This window comes from Osmia lignaria, chromosome 9 (assembly GCF_051020975.1).
Source record: "Osmia lignaria lignaria isolate PbOS001 chromosome 9, iyOsmLign1, whole genome shotgun sequence".
NCBI lineage: Eukaryota > Metazoa > Arthropoda > Insecta > Hymenoptera > Megachilidae > Osmia > Osmia lignaria.
The window spans coordinates 6,348,174-6,370,085 of NC_135040.1; the positions used below are offsets into that span (position 1 = coordinate 6,348,174).

The following is a 21,912-nucleotide window of genomic DNA, read 5'->3' on the forward strand; positions in this document are numbered from 1 at the left end:
TATCGTACCGTTAATGTTGTTTACCGTTGGAAAGTAAATCTTATTGCGAAACACCGCGTGTGTGGAGATCAATGTGGACGATCTCACCGGTACAAGCGTATAAAATATCGTACTCAGAATTTCCCTTCCGCTTCGGAACCACTGTTATATAATCGTACCGGTAACAGGAAGGAGTCTCGGTTACAAAGTTGATCCAACTCCTGTGCGTAGTCTTTTTTTCATAAGCAAGCCACTTCGATGTATTCCGGATTCTATAAATTGCCCGTTAGCAACGAACAATTAAACACCGGTTTATGATCGTGGCACATACCACGCACCACCCATTGGATCGGTTCCAACGTTTGACTTTCATCGGGCACGTTTCTCATTTTCTCCCATTGCACGGTAACCGAAGCATATTTCCCTCAAAATCGGCCTGCGGACGTGACTTTCACAGGACAGAAGAGGTAGAAGCCTTTTCGAACGGTGGGGCATCGCGATTGCAGCCGATCCTTACGTAAACGACAAACGATTATAAGTACAGTTGATGGAAGCGATGTAGGGTGGTCGCAAATTGGTCGAATTTGAATTAGAGCCTTGTTCAATTAGATGCAAATTCAGAAGGATCGATATCAACGTTAATAATATTAATCGCAATCGATGGGGTCTACGGCGTCCACAGCGAACGTGTTAATGCACGAGCACCCTACGTCTCTTCCTCCAACTGTACAAAATGTGCCGCAAAGCACGTCCGTTACCAATTTCTTCTCTTCGACAGTTTTTTCTCTTTTTCTCTTTTTTTTGCTCCCGTTCTCTAGCCTTGCCCCTTTCGTCATCGACTCTCGACACTTTGTTCTTCGTGTCTCGTGTCACGGATACGGAAAGGGAGGACGAGATTGCGCAACGAGGACGATTTCGTTTGCGGACTTGTTGTGAATCGACGTTCTTTTTGTCAACGCGTTCACCAGAGAAATCAACATTATTGAGCAATAATGTTTGAGAAATCCTTGTCATCGAGAACAATCGAACTACGAGGTGTCCGAACGATCAATTAGCGCACAGTACAGTAGTAGAATGAACCGCGATGTTTCATAGGAACAAAGAAAGAAAGCGAGACCGAAAGAATGGCTAATTTAACGCAATCACAATTTTCTATAATTTTCATTCATCAACGTTTCATGCGATCCTCTTCCTGATACCATCTCGCGTGTACGTTCTCTAAACAGTCATCTCTTCTGGGAAATACGGATCGCCTTGCTAAATTCCTGCTTTCGCGTTCCCCGTATGGGCGGTCCCTCCCAAAAATTGGACCTTAACCGAAAACTGTCGTGTTACGTAATCATAATGGTGTCTTTCTCACCTCGTCCGGTTACCTGGTGCAGCCAACTTGCAAGATACGCACAGTCGTACAGAAAAGGGTTACGAAACGCTTTCTCCCTGTATGATGGATATTTTAAGCATGCAGGCTGCACCACTTCCTGCAACACTGGCCGGGCCTACATGTGAAAAAACGAAAAATAAAAACAAAGAATGAACATTGGAACGGAGACACGGTCTCGTCCGTTACCTTGCTCTTAACACTGACTCCCCGAGATCATTTAGAAAGCAAGCAAACCGATTCGAAGTATTCGAACGGAAGTAACAAAGGAATCTGGACTTCAACGATTTATGCGTTTCTATATAATCGTTGTTTTTCCTGTCCTCGAGCATTAGATTTTCCAAGCGGTTAATCAAGTTAACATCGTTGATCGAAGGTCCCTAAGGAACAAAGTACACTTTCCGTGTTCTTGTTATTCCATACCAGTAATTAGTAATCAAGTACTTCACGATGCTAACAAAATTGCATACATACGATTTATATTCTAAAAATAATGACACGTTTGAGAATTAGAATTGAAAAATTGACGGATCTAGGGTTCCCTAGACTAACCGCGCACGAGCTAAAGTCACTAGACTTAGCACGTTGCGCACGGGAAGTAAGGATATTATTCGTTTAATTTCCATGTAAGTTTGTTGCGATTAATTAACGCGACAGGACAGACGGAAATTCACCACTTAAATTGTTTCGAGCTGCGAGAGTAAAAGTGTTTCGAGGAAAATGCATTTCAGACGCTTTTATACCGTGTCCAGAATATTATGTTTAGTCGAAAACGAGAAGATAATGACGATAGACGAAATCGTCGAGCGGAAGGAAGGAAAGTTTTTTAAATTCTACCGAGAAGCAGAACGAAACGAACCCCCTAATCTTTTCACGATTAAACGAATTGTTTGTCGATGGGAAGACATAATCTTGATACATAGTCTGTCATTAGATAATTCTATTTTCCTGTTCCACTTCCAAGTGGTTCTGGTTGACTGACGGTGAGCTAGATACAGCTTCGATGTAATTAACAGGTAATAAAGTGGTTTATTATGCGCGTGATGGTGTTTATTATTATATCATCTAGGTGGACAATATCAAACGAAACAGAAAAATTAGAGTTTTTATAATGTATTTCGAAATTGTACAAGCGACACGTAACAGAATTTCTCTTTTTCGCAAAGAATATGTTAATCGCGTTTGAAAATGTCACTGCTTGATGAACAGAATTCGGAATAACGAATTATTTATGATTTATCATTTATAATTACTCTTTCATTTAAATTCTGACAGTTTTAATTAGCGATGATGATATATAAGGTGTTGTATCTGAAGTAATGTCATTTAAATATCCTTTATTTATATATAAACAGGATAAATGGAATACATTATTTTGCAAAAGATTTTTGGTGAAATCGATCACGTAATACAAAAATTCCACTAGCGTCGTCCTGTTACGTGACATCAGGATGGCATAAAGTATCGCTAAAAATTTTTCCATTACCAAATAAATGATATCAGTAAAGTTTATAGGCAATATTTATATAAGAAGCGTCATGGATCTTGGTAAAATTAAAAATTCAAAGCTACCGGTATAAAAGCACTAGAAAGAATATCCAGAGATATGAATTTTAAATCATTTGTATTTTTTACTATCGACTCTTATTTATGATCCTATGTGGTCCTATGACATTTTGTCAACCTTTTAAAATTCGCAAGAATTTCGAATTTTTTTAATAAACAAATTTTCTTGCAGACAAACACAGAGCCTTCGTATTCTCCGTCTAGAGATCACCCCTTAATGTCAATGAACCCCCTGATTCATAATTCAGAAAAATCAAGGAAACTCGTCGAACGTTATCGTTTTTCCATCTCATCCGCGTTACGATGAGTTACCTTCTCGAATAAAGAATAAAACAGATAATCCAGAAAAGTTGTACACATGCCCCCTGTACGCATCGTACGTTTTCTGTTACGCAGCTGGTGGAACGCGCGAAACGAACGTAACCAACGTTGCCCGCTTCCTAGCTTTTACGTAACCGTAAAGTCGAGCGACTTTACTCTCCCACCTCGTCGGCTTTTCACCGGGTGGTTTTGGCCACCTCGGTTCGTCCTTTATAAGCACACATCCCTGGCCGTTCAAAGCCAGAAACGTATCGACAACCGTGACACGGTGATCGTCTTGGGGATTAGTTTCTTTTTTTCCCTTTTTTTGTTTTTAATTAATCTCGTTATTTCCATCGCACCGCGAGCTCGTTCGAACGGACAAGTTTCGAAGGGTAGAAGCTTGAGAGTAAATCAGCCGACCAAGATGCGCTCCCAGACCATCGCTGTGAGTAGATCGTTCCTCATGGAGAATTTTATTTGTGAAACAATTGTGATCGGGAAGAAAGTATTACTCGTGAACAGCAGTGGTTGTTGATTTATTTTTGTGTCAGTCTCGGTTTTAAATAAGAATCTTCGTGAATATTCGCGTGGTGATATTTTTGTGATACCAAAACGAGTTTTCATAAATTCATCTTTTTTCTTTTTCTTTCTTTTTTTGATATTAGTATTTGTAAGAAATTTTGATACCGATCGATCGACTTGCTGAAAATTAGAACGAGACACTTTCACCCCGACACGCGACAGCCGCGGATCACGTAGGACCGGCAGTGAAACTTGAAAAAAAAAAAAGAAACGTCGTGCATATAAACGACGGTGCACTTTTCGCCTTACGAATCAGAAATTCACATTCGTGTTGCAGCTAATCGTGTTTGGAATATTGGCCGTGGCACTGTCTTCTCCGGTACCAGGCTACCATGGGTGAGTCTTATTTCAAGAAGCATTCATGTTTTCCAGCTGACACCGAAAATTCACAATTCACCCTCCAGAATATCTTAAAAATATTTTCTACGATCGTAGGAACGATGGGGACGATTTAAAGGTAATCGATGGTTTAATTGCAGTTCGTACCACCACGTCAAGGTGCACGTGCCTTATCACGTGCACACGGTGCATCATCATCACGTGAAGAAGGTACCTGTACACGTGGTCGAAAAGGTGCCCGTTCCTGTTCCAATTCCCATCCATCACGTGAAGAAGGTGGCTGTCCCGGTACCGGTGCACCACGTTGAAAAAGTCCACGTACCTGTCCCGATCGTCGAAAAGGTCCATGTGCCTGTACCCGTTCACGAGGAAAAACAATGGTGGTGATGGGAACGCTTCGCCTTTCGGCTTGTTATTGCTTAGGTAATTATAAAAACAAGCTAAAATGAACTAGAGCGAGATTCGCTCTAGAGCCAACCCTTTTTCGGCCATTTCCGGTCAGACCTGAAGTGGCAAAAAAAAAAAATTTCCGGCCATTCTTTGAGATTTTGACCCACTAAACACAATGACGCAAGAATTTCTTCGATAACTCTTACCGTTTGGCCTGTACAAAAGTGAAAAGTGATTTTCAATCTTAGAAACGGGTTGGCTAATAATGATAATTTTATAGAAAATTTAAAAGGATAAATTAATGTTTCTTTACTCTGTTTCAGGTTGTAAAATAAAGAGAGCATTCGAGTTAATATAGCGTTTCGTGAGGTTTCTTTTTGATCGTTTCCGGAAGTATACACGCTAGAATTTAAATGATTCTAAAATAGTACAAAATAACTCGAATCGCTTGTTTTAGTCATTTAAGTATGTAATATAGGTTTATTGCCACTTGGTATGCACATGTGTGTACTTAGTTCAAAGATACTTGTACATACTGTATTATGTTACATTATTTTTTTTTATACAATACACGTGTTTAACAAATATCCCGTTGTTATTATCCTTCTTTTCTTATTCTTTCTAATAGCGAATATATAAGTGAAATGAGATATTGACTTATTTCCCGAGTGTTTAAATATCAGTGAATTAAAATCGAAGATGGCAAAGGGTGAAGAGAATAAGTTTTTAATATTATTTTATTTCACATAATATTTGGCAACAGTGATCAACAATTAAATACAACAATAACAAGAACAAAATTAACAATTAACAGTGTTTCACCATTCCTCTATGTGTTCATGTCCATCATCACCCTCTTCGTCGTGAGATTTTATGTGTATCTTCTTCACATGCGTGTGATGATGTTTGTGAATGAGTTCAGGTACGTGGATGACGAAGTGTGTGCTGAAAACAATATTTTTCTGTTAATAAATAAAAAATAATTGGTACGATCGAAATTGTATTGAATAATTACTGTTCGTGGTGGCCACCCCCAGGATAGGGCATCGAGTACACTAGGGCAAAGGATACCAGCAACACAAAGAGAACAATCTAAAGAAGAAAAATGTTATTTTGTAGATTATTTAAAATTTTCACATTCTTCAAACATCACACTATAATGATTAATATCACAAAATCTTGTTTTCAATATAAAAAGAGAAATTTCTTCACCAGAAATACATTTTCTAATTACTTAAAATTATTCCACTAATTTTGAATCTTTAAACTTCGAGCTTATATTTTTGAGAAATCACCAAACGAAGAAAACAAAGGAAATTGAAATGAACACCCACGTGTGCTCGTAGCTTCTCCATTTCTGCTTCGAGATTGTCTTCACTGAAGTCGGAGTGTTTCCCGAGGCCGCTGTTCTTGGGGAACTAAAATGTTGGATCTTGGCAAGCCTTATAAACGGAAACACAATCAGTGAATGGTACAGGAACGAAGCAAAATACATAGTTCCTGTGTGCACCCCACCCAACCCTGTTCACTCTCACCTGAGATCACCTGAAATTCCACGAGAACCTTCTATCATTGTCGTAGACATCATCGTATCTCTTCTGTGAAAGAAAAACATAAATAAAACATATGGCTATTTATTGGTTGCTCTCATTTTACTATCCGTCACTTATTTAATTACCTCATTATTAAATATTGATGAAAATCAATGAATGAATGTTGAGCGAATCGATACCTGTTGAATGGAAAGTTGTAATTGATATTTATTCCAATATCTCGATTACAATTTTGATCAAAAAAAATTAAAGTGAAAACGACCCTTTCGAACCTTCTGGTACGTTTGTTCGCTTTCTCTGTCTACTGTTACTGTAATTATAGTAATAAGCCATTGTCGTAATCTATCATTTGCAGCCATAATCTGTTCATCATAATTGTCGTGTTACGAGTCTATTGGTTACTTAAATAAAATGTCCCACGAAAGATGTTATCTCCTTGCGAAACGTATAATTTATTCTAATACGATGCTCGTCTTTTATAGATAGAAAGATAATATTAACAGTTGAGCACATTTCTTTTTACACTTTGTTTTATGTACAATTTATTAGAAATGTTAAAATTAGTAAAAAAGATAGAAAGTTGCTTAATTATGCGCTTTTTTCTTAAATACATGCGTTATTAATATGCATTTTGCGCTTAGTTTATTCTACGCCAATGTAATGAAGAAAGTAAACGGAGAATTGTTTTTTTTTTTTTTTTTTTTCGTTCCAATCGCAAGACACCTTCCTTGTTATTTAGTTTTAGTCCAATGTTTACTTTGTCAAATTAACAAATTTTCATCGCATTCACCGGTAATTGCTCCAAGAACCATCGCTCTTTTTTAAAATTTCCAGACGTAATTAATTATTCCAGTTGAAAGTAAAAAATATAGCAATTAGTAGAAAGTTTCATTTTCATTTCAAATCGATTCGATTCCCATTAAAGTAATCCGTGAATGTTAGAAGGTCCCGGAGAAAATTTGCTCGCAAAAGCGTTAACTTTAATAATAATCACAATTTGCTAATTACTAATCTTGCAATCTGAATAATTATACGAATCATTAAAAGGAGCATAAAATTACAAGAATCGTAGATTGATGAAATTTGAGGCTGTCAAAGTGTTAAAATGTGAAATGATTGATGCTTTATTATTCTTCAACACAATGAACAATTGAAAGATTCAGATCAATTAAATCGTGGGTACTTTTCCCTTGACATATTTATGAGACCATTGAACTAGAAGCTTGTTGGTGTCGTAGGAAAACAAGAGAACATCGACATTAGCTATCGTAGATCAAGGGCAACATCCGGCTATAAAATGTATACAAGCATACGAGTGAAATCGTCCTTCTCTGTGCTCCATAACATCTGCTCTCACTTTCCGCTTACTTTCCATTTCAAACTAATCTCGCCGCTCGGCAAACGATTATCGTTACAGAAAAATCATTCTGTTATGGGAAAACATGTTCACCGCGATTGGAACGAGTTAGGTGATCGAGTACCCATCGATCAATCAATTTCCCCAATTAACTGATCCTTACGATGACTAATCATCCTCTAACGAGAAAATGTTGTCTTATTTATGGTTCTAGTGTCGATGTTTTTCAATTTCCATTAATTACCGTCAATTAATTTTGATACTCCGATGGTAAAAAATTTTGTAGAATCTATGACTTGAAATTTTATATTTCTTCTTTTCAAGTTGATTACATGATTTCTAGAGGGTATAAAAACGCCATGATTCTTAAAAAAACACGTAAAAAACAGTTTATTAAGAGATAACACTAAGAGAAGAGTATTTACACAACATATAATATATACAAAACACAATAATTGCAACAAGTAAACAATCAGGTAGGTGAATCGCAATTGCGAAACGCACGCGAGTAGTCATTAATTAACTTAACGCGTCGCACGAGAACGTGCGACTACATATACTGATCAATTGATCCAGCTAGCTCGTGATTAGCTTGTCAACTTAATCGCTAAATTTAACTAAGAATATTCTTTCTTGTTTCTCCTACATAACAATCCTTAGTCATTATTTTATAATTGAACGCCTTTTCTTCATTTATCTATCGAATCATAGAGAATTGCAATTGCACGATCTTAAGACTTTTGAGCAATAGCGCGTATACTGTGAGTGTTGGTGACGGCGGACGGAAATCTCGTGACATTAACAATCGCGTGATTTGAACTTGACTGAAAGATCACTGGCCGATTCCATGTCGGAAAACGGTTAGACAAATCGGTCGGTCAAAGCAATGATAAAACACGACATTGGTCTGTCGATCGTTTTTTACTTTTTCTTGTGGTATCCTGAGAAACCACCACCGTGACCGCCACCATGACCGCCGCCGAAACCGCCGCCTCCACTTGAATACGAGTCGTAGCCCCCGCCAGAACTGTATCCACCTCCTCCTCCTCCTCCATGGCCACTAAAATAAATAATTCGTTGTATTACCGATATTTCATTAATTAATACTGTAAATGATGTACTAACCTGCTACCAAAGCCAGAAGATATACTATTACTGATGGAATGGTGATCAAATCCACCGCCACCACCTCCGTATCCGCCTCCTCCTCCACCATGATGGTCACCAAAACCACCTCCTCCTCCTCCTCCTCCTCCATAGCCTCCTCCACCGTGGTGATCACCGAAACCACCGCCTCCTCCTCCTCCACCAAAGCCTCCCCCGCCGTGATGGTCGTCGAAACCACCACCCCCGCCTCCTCCGAAGCCTCCACCACCGTGATGGTCGTCGAAACCACCACCACCGCCTCCTCCAATGCCTCCACCGCCGTGATGATCGCTAAAACCACCACCGCCGCCTCCTCCGAAACCTCCACCGCCGTGATGGTCGTCGAAACCACCACCGCCGCCTCCTCCGAAACCTCCACCGCCGTGATGATCGTCGAAACCACCGCCACCCCCATATCCACCACCTCCTCCTCCTCCGAAACCTCCACCACCATGATGGTCGTCGAAACCACCACCGCCTCCAAATCCGCCTCCACCGTGGTGGTCGTCGAAACCACCACCCCCTCCGTGTCCACCTCCAGGGCTGGATATTATCACATCTCCGTGTCCACCTGAAATATGATTTTTTTTATTTTCAGAATCACGAAATGAATTCGTTCGTCGCAGCGGAAGGGTTAAAGTGCATTTGTCAATGTCATCGATACAAAAGTCATCGCGTCGTCGACCTTGCTAAGCAGTTTGCGCATTTAGCGGTGAAGCGAGAAAAACAGAACGGATTAAGATGTGGCATCAGGTGAATAGATGGACGTGTGCGACACTGCAGAATATATATTCTCGCCTCCGAAACGAGCCGGAAGTGAAACGCCACGAAACGAGTTCTTCAGCCTGAACGGTGCCAAAGAGTACGCAGAGAAACAGTGAACGAAAGTATTCTCTGTAAATCAACGAGATATCATGATTGGCTTAAGGAGAACGTGAGAAGTGATTTTATCATTGGCTTCGGAACGAAATCGTGTAACGTAAGAAGCCTTTCTGATACTTGGAACGTTTTTAGAATAATTGTAATTTATAATCTATATTAAATTACCTCCGTATCCTCCACCACCTCCATGGCCACCACCCCCAAAACCTCCGCCGTGTCCGCCTCCAAAACCACCCCCGTGTCCGCCTCCAAAACCACCCCCGTGACCTCCTCCTCCTCCTCCTCCTCCTCCAGGTGAAGTGATTATTATCGCGTGATCTCCACCACCTCCTCCGTGTCCGCCTCCGTGTCCACCAAAACCACCTCCAAATCCACCTCCTCCATGTCCACCGAAACCACCGCCGAACCCACCTCCTCCCCCGTGTCCGCCTCCAAAACCACCCCCGTGACCTCCTCCTCCTCCTCCAGGTGAAGTAACTATTATCGTCTGATCTCCACCACCTCCTCCATGTCCACCTCCACCTCCTCCGTGATCATGTCCCCCATGATCTTCGTATTTGATGATTTTCTTTTCTTCGTGCTGGACTATCTCGGGTACGTGAATCCTTATATGCACACTAGAAAGTTAATCGCTGAGTTAAGAGTCGAGATTATTACCGTTTTTACCGTAATGAGATTTTTTATGGTGACTTGATTTAATCGTTGATTATACGATTAAGACAGGTACTCACTGTTCTTTTCCGAAAGTAGCCAACGTGGCGGTGAAGATTGTGGTGAAGATCAGGCACCTTACCTGTGGAGGAAAAATGTATTATTATTTCATAATCTTTGTATAACAAATACAACCCTCCCTTCTACCACCCTCCTACTATAATTACCCTTACTACTGCTTTGCAAATAATTCCCAAACTCTACTATTATCCTCCCACCCCTGCTTCTAAGCTCGCGAAACCTCAACACCCCCCATCCCTCTGTCACAAAATCGCGGTGTTCAGAACTTTTGGAACCTTAACACGAACAAAACTCGATCACAGACTTATCACCCTAACGAGCCCCCTGTCACTAAATCGATCCTCCTGCTTACAGCAATTTTCAGCTCCATGGTGTTTCTCTTCTTCCTGGATCTTCCTGATCAGCACGCCTCGATGGCTAGGGACACACTGTCATATATATCTGGCAACGAACCTGCCTATATATAGCGAGCCCGAAGGAAGTCCCGGAAGAGTTAACGATAGTGGGGAGACCGAAGATCGGTGCCCAACCAGAGAAGACTCGAATCGACGACGGTGGTCGTACTCGAGGTGCCTCGTATGCGAATGCACACGACAGACCAATGATCGTACGAGTTCCTGCAGGTAGGTGTGCACGTGTTGGTGAAGGAACGGCCGTGACCCAGAGCCGACCATCAGAGAAATTCACGCTTCGGGCGATTTTCGGCGTTATTGCCCTCTGGGGTACATCGTGGACATTGTATTATTTTCTTTTTTTTTTTTTTTTGGAACTTATAACGAAGGTGAATGTTTTGCAAGGGAAATTATTAAATGTTGAAGTGATTATTTTCTGTGTGGAGAGCGTTGGGTTCTTCCCTTCCGGTTCCATGTATGTACTTGTTTTGCACGGTTCATCGCGATGACCTTTCGACTGCAATTTCGGCCAATGTTGGTTCTCTAGTAGTGAAGGGTAAGAAAGGCGGAGGGAAAGTTGATTAATTAAAATTTTTGCCGAAATTTAGGCAATTTCGGTTGTGAAAGTGCGCCGAAGAGTTGGTAAAAGGAAGCAGATGTTTAAAAGATTATTTTGCATATTTGGAAGAATTAAGAATGAATCCTATTATATTTAAATTCGAAGTTGATAAGCTTCGATTCGTTATATTGTATAACTATTTTAATTTGTTCTTCGTGACGTTGACCTAGTTTTTCGATCACAATGGGTGAAAGAACGTAAGAAAAAACGTACACGGAATAGAGTCGTATATTCTAATTAAAATGCAAGAAGGAATTTTAATTCTCAATTGATTCACATGAGTCAGAATGGAGGTAATAAATTTCTTCGTTCGCTCGTCTCATTGTCCTTTCGTTTTCTAACGATGTTCGACATACCATCGTTAGAAATCGCTTCTATGCTTTTCCTACGTGTCCACACAATTACCTAGACATACCAACTCGTGAGGAACCAAAATTGACATCGTCACAATTTTGTGAAATTATTATCTGTTTATAATTTTCTAAATGGAAAGATAAATAGCTGGAAACTTTTAGTCGAAATCAGTGGCATCTAGGATACTTGCTGTGTAATATTGAAATACATTACTAAAAGTGTATCCATTTCCTTTTCTATTCACTGCATAGAAACGTCATCGCGAAGATAGCCTGGATACATCATCGATTTACTTTCCTCGAAGGTCGTTGGATAAATTTTTGCGACTCCAGCTACGACTTTCCCTGATTTCCAGAATAAAATGAAACGGAGAGATCTATGCGCAAGTCATCGCGATCCATACGAAGTATTTGTTCAGTGAATAAAAAAAAAAGAGTCTCGTTGGTATTTATAAAAGGAACGTTTCTCTCTTGATCGGCAATAAAACCCAATTCCATCGGGAAAATTCATTCTCCCGATACTTTCCTCTACCAAGAAAATTCTAAACGATTCGTACAAATACAAGGATCGACGATTGAAACTAATATTGCATAACGAAAGGTAATAGCACGATTAGTCGCAAGTAATCGCCCCATCGGAAGCTCGCAAAATGCTCTAGAAACCAGTTTGCTTTCGTTAAAAATCGCACCATCACTTTCCTCGGTTTCTATTCGTAAGAATATTTTTCATATTTAACGCGTTGGGTGTCGCACGATGTTTCATGGCATAATCGCGATTCTCTGTAATTAAACGTCACAAAAATAATTAAGCAAGAAGAAAAGTGAATGGTCAGTGAAACCGAGCGTGAATCTCTCGCCATTGACATTTCTTCGGAGGTTAATCGTTCTGGGAAGTTAGACATTGTAAACACGCGATGGTAGAAGAACTCCTCGTGGGAAAGAAAGCGATTCGATTGATCTTTTATCGAAACTGCACCCCTCTGCTGTTAGAATCTCCTGGAGATTAAATCTCACCGATACCTCTACAACTGCCGTTTCATCCTGGTAGATTGATCCTGTTCAGTCTGTAAACAATGAAGGATGATCGTTTAGTGGATTGAATAGTCAGGTTGTTGCCAGGGAACGAAATAGAAAGTGGCGATACGAAAGAAAAGGGAACACAGGGAGCGATGATCTTCGAGAAGGTGAAGAGAGATCGAATATTCTTCAGGTGATTGTATCGTGCCCTTTCACTTCTTCCATTTTCGTGTTCCGGTCACCAGTGAGATTATCTTCAACGACGCTACCCCGTGCGTGTACCTTTGCCTTCCGTCGCTTTCCAGGTGATCTTGATAAACCTACGCCAGGGGTGGGCAAATAGCAACCTGCTAAGAGTCTTTTATGGCCCGCCAAGATAGTTAGAAAAATCCACCTTGAATCGAGATTTCCAATAAAACTGCCACTATTTTGTTTAATTTATATTTATTGATTTTTATAGTACAGTTTATATCTTTCTGAAATGCAAAGTTAACTAATGAATGCAATCATTTTAAAAGGTGTGGCCCCCGAGCCAAAACAATTGCCCACCCTTGACCTACGCCATTGAGACTAACGGTTAGTGAAAAATATAATTGCAAATAATTAACGCAAATGGGTTGGGATGTTTCTTCGAATGGAATTTATTTTAGCGAAAAAATATTATTGGAAACTTTGCATGCTCGAGAGCTGCGACAACTTTCGACGCATCGTCTGGGTCTTCCTGACCTTTTCGACTCACGAGAAACCTCGATGTATTCCAAGAAGTACCGAGATAAAGTACTTTCTCGCGAAGAGCAAACCGTAACGACGACGCCCAAAGTGGACAATAAACGCTGTTTACCATATTGCCTTTCAGGAAATTGTAGCTGTCCGTGCAATTAGCTGTTCGCTAATCTTCACTTCCGCTTTTCCAATCCCTCTGGCAACTTCATTCTCAATGACTACCTTTCTTCTTTCCTTCCTTTTTAAACAACCAGTCATTTGTTCCTGTCATTTATATATATTTTTCTGGAAATTTACTACGGTGTTTAATTAATTCAGTCTCAATTATCCTTTCTGCTTTTAATAAAGCGATCCCTCACTGGTTGGAAGTCATCCTCTTTCGCGAGAAATGCAGGTCGACCTGTTTCCACCAGGGTTTTTCTCCGTCTTCCTTTTCCTTTCACTCGGGTCCTTACAAAGTAGGAAAAGCAACGATCTTTCGCACTGTTCTGTCAAGATACGAGTTTACTACCTTGTGTACCCTTTTCAAGAGTCGACTGCAGTTTTTCATTGGATTCAAAAGAGCAACAATGTAAATGGCATTGAGTTTAAAACTCCTTTCGCTTTGCATTCCTTCTCTCCCTCTTCCTTTTCGAGAATTCTTTGTTGAACTTTCGCAAATTCAATAAAAAAACGTTTTGCCAAATTGCATAGGTGGAATAAAAATAATGAAAACGCCGAAGGAAGGTGTTGATTAAATAGCTTCCATATTTGAACAATTAATAAAATCATCCTCGCAGAGGATGGAGCAGAGGAAGCGGGGGCGAGCTGAAAGAATCGAGAGGATCGCGCGTCTCTTCGCGCGATAGAGCTACTTTCTCGACTTTCGAACGTTTCAGCCGGTCATCGGACTTCGAGTGAAAGTAAACGGGGAAGATGTGATCTTCACGACCGTGGCATTCAATCGTTATCTCTTTTTTTGTTTTTTATTCGTTTATTCGAGCAGCTGGACGTTTGATGGACAACCGCGCAGTCCAATTAACACATTCAATATTGTTCAATATTATAAATTCGATATAATTAAATAACTGAGAGAAAACTTTGAATAATAATTACGTATTAACATAGTGAAAATAGAGGTTCGTAATGTAACACGTTTGAAAAATTAATATTTGAAAATTTGTCTGCAGAAGCCTGCTAATTAAACCGAAGTTACGGTGAAACGAAGGCGAACTTGATTTACGCTCCTTTGTAATGGTAATGACCGAGTTTGTGAAGTGTAACGATGACTTAATTAGACGACCAAATGGTAACGTATATTTTATGTATTTTCACCTGATTAGAGTGTTGACTGTTTAACGATTGCTCTTCGTAGAAAAATATACAATTACTGAATAATTGTAATTAAATCAAATAATTGCCATTTTTAACTCTACAAGTAATCTTCGGTATGTACAATTTAATTGGTTACATTAGTTTAGGGGGAATCTTAAAATAATTGCACATGGATTATAATTGCTCCATGCATGTCATTGTGCCCTGAGGACCTAATCTAAAAAAAAAACAAATTAACCCTGAACCATTTGCACCACAGAATGCTGAGCCACGTTCACGGGAATGGAATAAGTCTGATAAGGAGTCGTTTGAATAGGGGCGGTACGAAAATCATGGGGTGGCTCCATGGTGTCCTCCTTCACGTCGTAGCCTTTTGGTTGAGCAAAGTTCAAGGACCAACCGTTGAAGGGCGTGGAAGAAGCAGCTATGGTATAACTCGCTGTCACTGGTTGATTATGAAAATTACTATTGAACGTTGCAGCAGCGTTGGATAAAAATTGGGGCCAAGATTTCGTCATCTCTTGCAACTTCTGCTGATACTCGTCCATTGACACTGTGTCTCTTAGGACGATGCCTTCTTTGCTACCACCGATGGTTGCCGATGGTACTCCGGTTGGTAGCACAACGCCACCTTCTGGTTGTGGACTGATGTCGTTGAACAAGTCTGCAGATTTCTGTTGCAGAAGAAGAAGTTGGTCCTTGTTCGCAGCGCCATTGAAATCGATGCCACTGTTTGCTGTTAGCTCTTTCTCGATGGATCTGGAGGTGTAGAATTTCTTCTCGTCGTTTCTTCTTTCGTTGTAACTTACGTCACTGTCCGGATTCGAGAAGTAGGCATCCGAATGATGGGCCTCGTATAATTGTCCTGATGGGGGGTAATCTCCGCTTGAAGAGTAGGAGGTGGACTCGTAGTCCGGCTCTGAATGCTTGTACCCCTGCGATCCTGAGTGTCTGTAATGACTTAAGGAAAAATTACTGGAATTAATATTAGAACTGGAATTGAATATTAGAATTAGTCTAGAATTGTTAGAATTAATTTGTCAATTTGAGAAGTTGTAAAAACTAAAATTTCACCCTTACCTTTCGGGACCATAGGAGATGGCGTTCTTCACTTTATCGTAAGGAATATACCCCTTGCCATAAGAAATGGCATGACTGATGCCTTTTCCATAAGGTAGATGCACGTGGTTCACTTGCTCGTGACCTTGATCGAAATCATCCCCTCCGTGAGGAAGCGGCACACTGCCGTGCACAGGTCTCTTGTGATAATGAAAGGGAGGACTATAGTACTTGTGATAGTGGGACTCAGTATCGTGAGATGATTTTCTGTAACGCGGCGGAGCAGACCGCCATGATGGTCCAAGGCTTCGCCTGGTTTGCTGAGGGATCACCAGCAGCACCTTTTCCCTGAGGAATAAAATAAAATACAATGAAGAACGCATCGATATACGGAAGATTCGTGATCGTGGGAATTTGAATTTCATATCTATTGATACTTACGTGAGAACAAGTAGAGGTTCGCCGATTGTCAGGAGCAGAATACAGAAACCCTGGAAAAATTAATTAGAAACACTTATACAGTGGCAGCAAATTAAATTAAATTTTCTAAAATTTAATTCAAACTCTATGGAATTGAAAAAAATACACCCGGAACCCAAAGATATCTTACAAATCACCCCATTAGAAGTCCCATCACCAAAAATTAAACTCTGCTTACCAAAAATCGCATGGCGTCGATTAATCAACGCAAACTTCTCGAAAAATGTCCTTTCAAACGGTCGACGATCCTCGGGTTAAGGGATGCGGCGCACAATGGGTGCCCCTGTGATCCAAACGTTCTCCGCACCCTGAGCTCACTATGTTCCGTGTACTTCGAACGATGCAGACAAATTGCGGGAGGCTCGTCGAGATCTGTTCTCTTTTATACAAGATAAAAAGAGCATAATCGCTGGACGAAGGAACGACCTCCCACCGGATGGCCAGAGCCCTGGAAAGAGATGCCGTCGCAAGGATAGAAAAGGATTGGACGCGGGAAAATGGCGTGCCGATACGAAACGGACAGCCGAGCACCACCGTTTGCTGGACATTTTTGTTTCGGGGGGAAACTTTCTTCTGTTACCATTCACCATTACCAAGGCTTAGGATAACGCTTAAACGCAAGCATGAGAGGTCGACCGCGCCCCGATGTGCTTTCCAAAACGCGACCAACAAGAACGGAACAAGCGTTCCACATTTCTTTGGAACTGTACACGGACGCTCGACACGGTAGCTCTTGGACGAGTGAATGGATGAGATTTTAGATGGGTGGTTAAGGGTTGGAAAATTGACTCCATCCCTTATTAATTAGAGTTGTAATATCTCCTCTTAAAGGAGGAGAATTGGTATTCACAGAATATCAACTCGAAGAATTTCCATAAAAATGATTCACCTACTTTCGCCATTGATATGATATTTCAGACATTGCCAATAATCCATCCGCAGCAAGTTTGAAAAAAGAAACTTAGAAGGGTGCAAGGGCATCCAGTGCTGAAATATCATCGGATCGTATCTTCTTCCCGTCTCGATTAGAAACGTACGTTTCACTGAATTAATATAATTTTTTTTCTTCTCTCACGTTCACGGCGTTACGGTCCACATATACGAAATCCACGCGCGGGTAGGTGTGTCGTTAAAGTAAAAAGCGCAGGCGGCCGCTTCAATTAACTCATTCACGCGATGGACTTTCTTGCCGGAGCGGCGGTCGTTACTCTTTCTCAGATGGAAAACGCCTATGAAAGTCATCGGATGCTGATGTATTCGATTTTCAAAAGCGTACTTCGATCGAAAAACATCCAGAGTAGCCACTGGGTGAAAGTGATCGCTTCGAAAGTAATGATTAGGCTCGTGAATTATTTGCATAAACATTAATGGAAAATCGCACGAACTTGAGATTTTATTAGGTTCCAGTGAAAGAATCGGCAATTCTTTTGATACAGAGTCAACTAAACTTTCTTTTCAGCGATAGAATATTATTTTGAAGTATGTGGTCGCTTATCAGAAGTACGATAGTGCGATACCAGTGAAACTTGGCGGATAAATAAAGTCAACTTACGATTTGTAACGTTATAAATGCTCGCTTTCTAACCCTACCACGGGAACCTTGCTCCTTCTTTTCGTATCACGAGCTTGGGTCTCGAGAGGTGTTTATCGAACGCATAACCATAGACCTACCGGGTTCAATGCACACTTATCTTGCCGATAGACGTATCTAAATGTCAGAATTGTTCGAATTGATCCCGACACTTTCTATCGCCCTGGTAAATAACAAAGTGTCAAGAATCGCTGGAAACGCAATAAGAATAGAGAACAAGCTTAAAGCATCCGCTCCGAGGTACTTCCTTCCGGATTTCACGACGCGGCAGTGACCGCAATTGGGTTAATTGCGGCTTGTTATACGAAGAAAAACGGAAGAGTATAAATGAAAGTTGAGAGAGAAAAAAAGGTGTTCATAAATTTTGGAATTTCATACAATTTTGAAGAAAAAAGAAATTCTAAATACCATTAATATTATATTAATTTTCTAAGGTACTAAATGAGAAGATTACATTATAAAATGAAACGACGATAATTTATTTATACCGTGGCGTTTAAATGTTAATTAAAAGGTATTCATAAATTTTTGAGTTTCATAAAATTTTGAAGAAAAAAAATTTTAAATACCATTGATATTATATTATTTTTCTAAGGTACCAAATGAGAAGGTTACATTGTAAAATGAAACGATGATAATTTATTTATACTTCGACGTTTAAGCGTTAATTACGCTAATTAAGATTTAATGATATAATTTGCATTCTAATGTTTTCAAATTTTCCGATCACTGAATTCTCATTTTAGACGAACACGCGATAGCAATCTTCCCACGAACGCGATCAAGTTCACTCTTCCGCTGTTGAACGACTAAAAGGAACGGATTGATGAGGAATCGAATTCAGCGAGCCAAGTTCGAATGGAATTCTTCTCGTAGAGAGAGTTCACTGTCACGGTCCCGTGATCCGCTAGGAAAAGGATAACGAGTTGTTCGTTTTTGTTTTCGCTTCGCCTCCCATTGGAATGCTGTCGTACAATTTTGTACGTTTTACAAGGCTAGGTGATCGGTTTCCCTTTCTCCTATCGTCTGGCACGAGCACCGACGATCGTCTTACAGATTTCTAGGGATCCTCCGCGGGATCCTCCTCCGGGGAGGAATCGAGTGCTTCGGTTTCGTGAAAGGAAATATTACAAATCGATCGGTGAAACGGTACTGAAGAAACTAGGAAGAGTTCTTTTTTATCTGACAAACACTGTTACACTTCGAAGCTTATTTTATTTAAAATCCAGTCGATCCTTGACGATTGAAAAATGCAAGTTTATTTGTTATCCTCTCACGATCTTGATCTTGCACTTGATCTCTTTCACTTACGCTCAAGTTCAAGATCAAGTTCGCAATAACTGGTACAATATTTCTATCGATCCTGACTATAGGATGCAAGAATGTTTCAGGATATCAAGCCGGGACCGGAAGCGAGCGAAGTCACTTTCATTAGCATTTGTCCAGTCGCGTGGGCGTGGAAACGGGTGGAGAACTTTCTTAATGTGTTCTTCTTGTTTCGGAATGTTTATAAAAACGTCCGTTTCTACGTCGTAGATTAAACGATCGAACAAAATTCTCGTATGCAAATGTCGCGAAAGCGTCTTCGAAAGAAATTAAACGAATCGAAAATGAAAGATGCAACTTTCCAGATAAAAATCCTTGAAAGGATCTCGTGATGCGATTGTCTGAAGTTACTGCGAACTTTAAATTACGATGTTAGACAATTCATCGACACACGATTCGCGATCAAGGATTATCGATACAAAGTCGAAAGAAATCGCTACGATTTCTCTACGAACCCTGAAGATCTCAATAGAAACTCTTCTTACCCAATGAACGAATCGTCTGCAGAATCCATAGAAAACGAGAGTGACTCGAATAAAATACAAAGCCCAAAGAAATCTCTACGATTCCTCTTCGAGTACCAAATACAATAATCCCTGAAATCTCAGTAGAAACTTTTCTTACCCAACGAACGAATCTATGGAAAACGAGAGTGACGCGAAAGAAACATAGAAAAACGAATGAAAAACTGTCGTTGTAACTTGGAAGAAGCTCCATTTTATCAAGAAAAATGTTTACACGATTTGTCCTGTCCCTGGCATCGATCTCGTTGCTCCCAGAGCCAGGAGACGAGTGAAACGAATCGAAGGAGCACCCACCTCGTATTACGAAGCTGATCTTGATCTTGGCCGTTCACCCAGCTTTCATTAAAACGACCACGATCACGGGCAGGGAATTACGGCGTGGCGGTTTGCAGAAAAAGAGGAAACGAAGAAAACGATAGACGGTGGTGAAGGGTAAGACGGGCCTGCGATGGAGGGGGTTGCTTGGTCCTCCGCTTTTTGCCACGTCTTCTCTATTAACGATACCGTGGCTCCTTTCACGTGCAACGGCAACGGGTGCAAAGGATTCCCTTTCATTCTTATCCAACTCCAATCACGTACGTGTATAAAAGCGGCAAGCGTGTACACCACCGACAGCAGATCAAAACCGTGGCTTAAACCGCCAACTAGATCGCGATAGAGGAACGCGGTAGTTGCTCCTCCCGTCTACCATCGTCTGTCAGATACTCTGTTCCAGCCCGAACACCATAGACGAGAGTCCCGAGGGAGCAGCACGATGACCAAGCTCGCGGTAAGTTCGTGATGGATTCTTCCCGAGGGAGATATTCTTTTTAAACAACAGGATAGGAAATTGCTGAAGTTCGATGAAGTTCCTGAGACTTCAATCAGATTTTTTTTTTTTTTTTTTTTTTCATTTTTTGGGAATAAGAGAAAATACCTTTTCTGTTAATGGTGTTTGCAATTTTGGGGAAAAGTTTAAATTTTTCAAGATTTTTGGTAAATTAAGAAAGGATTTTCTTTCAGGCTATCCTGGTGGTCGCCACGTTGCTCGAGTTGGCATCGGCAGGAGGACACCATGGCGGACAGTAAGTTTCCTCTCCAGCTATAAAATGATAGTATCGACGCGGAAGAAATGTTCTAAAAATCGACAGAATGCGCTCGACGAGCCGTATCGCGGCCCACTTGTTTCCTGTAACTTTCTCCTAGACGGCAATAATTTTCTTCAAGAATCCTCGAGATTGATGATAAAACGATCTCGTAAACGTTTCCTCCTTCGACGACTTAGGAACAGTGACATTTCGAAGTCGATGAAAGAAACCGGTAGCGATTGAAACGTATTTTACTTCTCGTGTTTCAGCGACCATGTGGTCATCCACGTACCCTACAAGATCAAGACCATCCACCATACGCATACCATAACGAAGCACATCCACCATGGCGGCGGAGGTGGGGACAAATACGAGGTCCTTGGATATACCGTGGGACACCCGATCGATTTAGGTCACGGCGGAGGATTCGGAGGTGGTCACGATCTAGGAGGCGGTGGTGGCCATGACTTCGGAGGCGGTGGCGACTTTGGCGGCGGTCACATCGAGTACGGCGGTGGTGGCGGAGGTGGTGGAGGCGGCGGCCATATCGAATACAGCGGCGGCGGTGGCGGAGGCGGCGGCCACATCGAATACAGCGGCGGCGGTGACATAGGTGGAGGCGGTTTCGGTGGCGGCGGATACGGAGGCGGTGGCCACGAAGACTGGGGTGGCCATTAATCGAATCTCCGTTCCCTGAAGAAACCTGGTAGTTTCTTCTGAAATAATGCTTCCTCGAAACGTCTGCCATTTATTTGATCAAAACTGATACTTCCAACCAAAGACATACGGAAATATTGAAAATTATAGATATCTACAAAGTTAATTGCAACGAATACGTGGAAGAGCCTAAAATCGAATCGGTCACGTTTCGATGAAGCAACCAGCACCCCCCAATCGCACGACACTTTCACCCTTCACCGAGGGAGATCGTTTTAGAGAGATTAGATATTTCTTCACTTTGACTGGTGTTTCCCGGGGGGTTGTTGATCATCACCCTGCCTTTTACCTCTCGTCCTAGTCTCTCATCCATCCGTTGTTAATCATCGCTCGTATCGTTAATATGTAAATATTGTTACCAGTTTACTATTGTTTTTAACTATTTACTTTGTATCGTTGTCTAACCGCGGTTCGTGTATATTAAGTCACGAGAAAGTTCAATAAATTGCGTGTGTACCTGAACACTGACCCCCTTGCGATTCCGTTTCTTTACATCGTTTACATTTATTTCATTCTATCTACA

The 21,912-nt window shown here is 40.9% G+C and overlaps 5 protein-coding genes across 5 annotated transcripts; 2 read left to right on the forward strand and 3 right to left on the reverse strand.

The window, feature by feature from the left end:
- The first annotated feature begins 118 nt into the window (after positions 1 to 118).
- Positions 119 to 7,955, forward strand: LOC117604930 (uncharacterized). Its single transcript, XM_034325556.2, has 4 exons — positions 119 to 3,671; positions 4,086 to 4,144; positions 4,288 to 4,570; positions 4,861 to 7,955. Exons 1-3 carry the CDS (start codon positions 3,282 to 3,284, stop codon positions 4,532 to 4,534), a joined length of 696 nt encoding a protein of 231 aa, XP_034181447.1. The 5' UTR covers positions 119 to 3,281; the 3' UTR covers positions 4,535 to 4,570; positions 4,861 to 7,955.
- Positions 5,356 to 6,220, reverse strand: LOC117604956 (uncharacterized). Its single transcript, XM_076690241.1, is given in 7 exon segments — positions 5,356 to 5,482; positions 5,553 to 5,629; positions 5,872 to 5,914; positions 5,957 to 6,024; positions 6,027 to 6,058; positions 6,101 to 6,135; positions 6,216 to 6,220. Coding segments are annotated over 7 exon segments (387 nt in total).
- Positions 7,956 to 8,368: 413 nt separating the features above from the next.
- Positions 8,369 to 10,629, reverse strand: LOC117604919 (uncharacterized). The gene is made up of 5 exons (XM_076690175.1): positions 10,560 to 10,629; positions 10,207 to 10,268; positions 9,641 to 10,092; positions 8,573 to 9,164; positions 8,369 to 8,444 (listed from the first exon to the last, which is right to left on the reverse strand). The coding sequence occupies exons 1-5, from the start codon at positions 10,575 to 10,577 to the stop codon at positions 8,369 to 8,371; spliced, it is 1,200 nt and encodes a 399-aa protein (XP_076546290.1). The 5' UTR covers positions 10,578 to 10,629.
- Positions 8,394 to 21,857, forward strand: LOC117604937 (uncharacterized). Its single transcript, XM_076690174.1, has 5 exons — positions 8,394 to 10,830; positions 18,502 to 20,374; positions 20,608 to 20,669; positions 20,942 to 21,168; positions 21,199 to 21,857. Exons 2-5 carry the CDS (start codon positions 20,360 to 20,362, stop codon positions 21,348 to 21,350), a joined length of 456 nt encoding a protein of 151 aa, XP_076546289.1. The 5' UTR covers positions 8,394 to 10,830; positions 18,502 to 20,359; the 3' UTR covers positions 21,351 to 21,857.
- LOC117604923 (uncharacterized) lies at positions 14,859 to 16,480 on the reverse strand. Its single transcript, XM_034325544.2, has 4 exons — positions 16,343 to 16,480; positions 16,126 to 16,175; positions 15,706 to 16,032; positions 14,859 to 15,585 (listed from the first exon to the last, which is right to left on the reverse strand). The coding sequence occupies exons 1-4, from the start codon at positions 16,352 to 16,354 to the stop codon at positions 14,859 to 14,861; spliced, it is 1,116 nt and encodes a 371-aa protein (XP_034181435.1). The 5' UTR covers positions 16,355 to 16,480.
- Positions 21,858 to 21,912: the final 55 nt, after the last annotated feature.

Bases quoted from the DNA above. Each gene is read 5' to 3' on its own strand.
- LOC117604930 (XM_034325556.2), top strand. From the start codon at position 3,282: ATGCCCCCTGTACGCATCGTACGTTTTCTGTTACGCAGCTGGTGGAAC. The intron at 3,672-4,085 runs GTGAGTAGATCG...TTCGTGTTGCAG, and splicing joins TGCGCTCCCAGACCATCGCT to CTAATCGTGTTTGGAATATT. The intron at 4,145-4,287 runs GTGAGTCTTATT...GTTTAATTGCAG, and splicing joins CCGGTACCAGGCTACCATGG to TTCGTACCACCACGTCAAGG.
- LOC117604919 (XM_076690175.1), bottom strand. The intron at 9,165-9,640 runs GTAATTTAATAT...ATCATATTTCAG, and splicing joins AGGTGGTGGAGGATACGGAG to GTGGACACGGAGATGTGATA. The intron at 8,445-8,572 runs GTTAGTACATCA...CTCGTATTCAAG, and splicing joins TCTTCTGGCTTTGGTAGCAG to TGGAGGCGGCGGTTTCGGCG.
- LOC117604923 (XM_034325544.2), bottom strand. The intron at 16,033-16,125 runs GTAAGTATCAAT...TTTATTCCTCAG, and splicing joins GAACCTCTACTTGTTCTCAC to GGAAAAGGTGCTGCTGGTGA. The intron at 15,586-15,705 runs GTAAGGGTGAAA...TTTTTCCTTAAG, and splicing joins ATCTCCTATGGTCCCGAAAG to TCATTACAGACACTCAGGAT.
- LOC117604937 (XM_076690174.1), top strand. The intron at 20,670-20,941 runs GTAAGTTTCCTC...CTCGTGTTTCAG, and splicing joins GGAGGACACCATGGCGGACA to CGACCATGTGGTCATCCACG. The intron at 21,169-21,198 runs GTCACATCGAGT...GTGGTGGCGGAG, and splicing joins CGGTGGCGACTTTGGCGGCG to GTGGTGGAGGCGGCGGCCAT.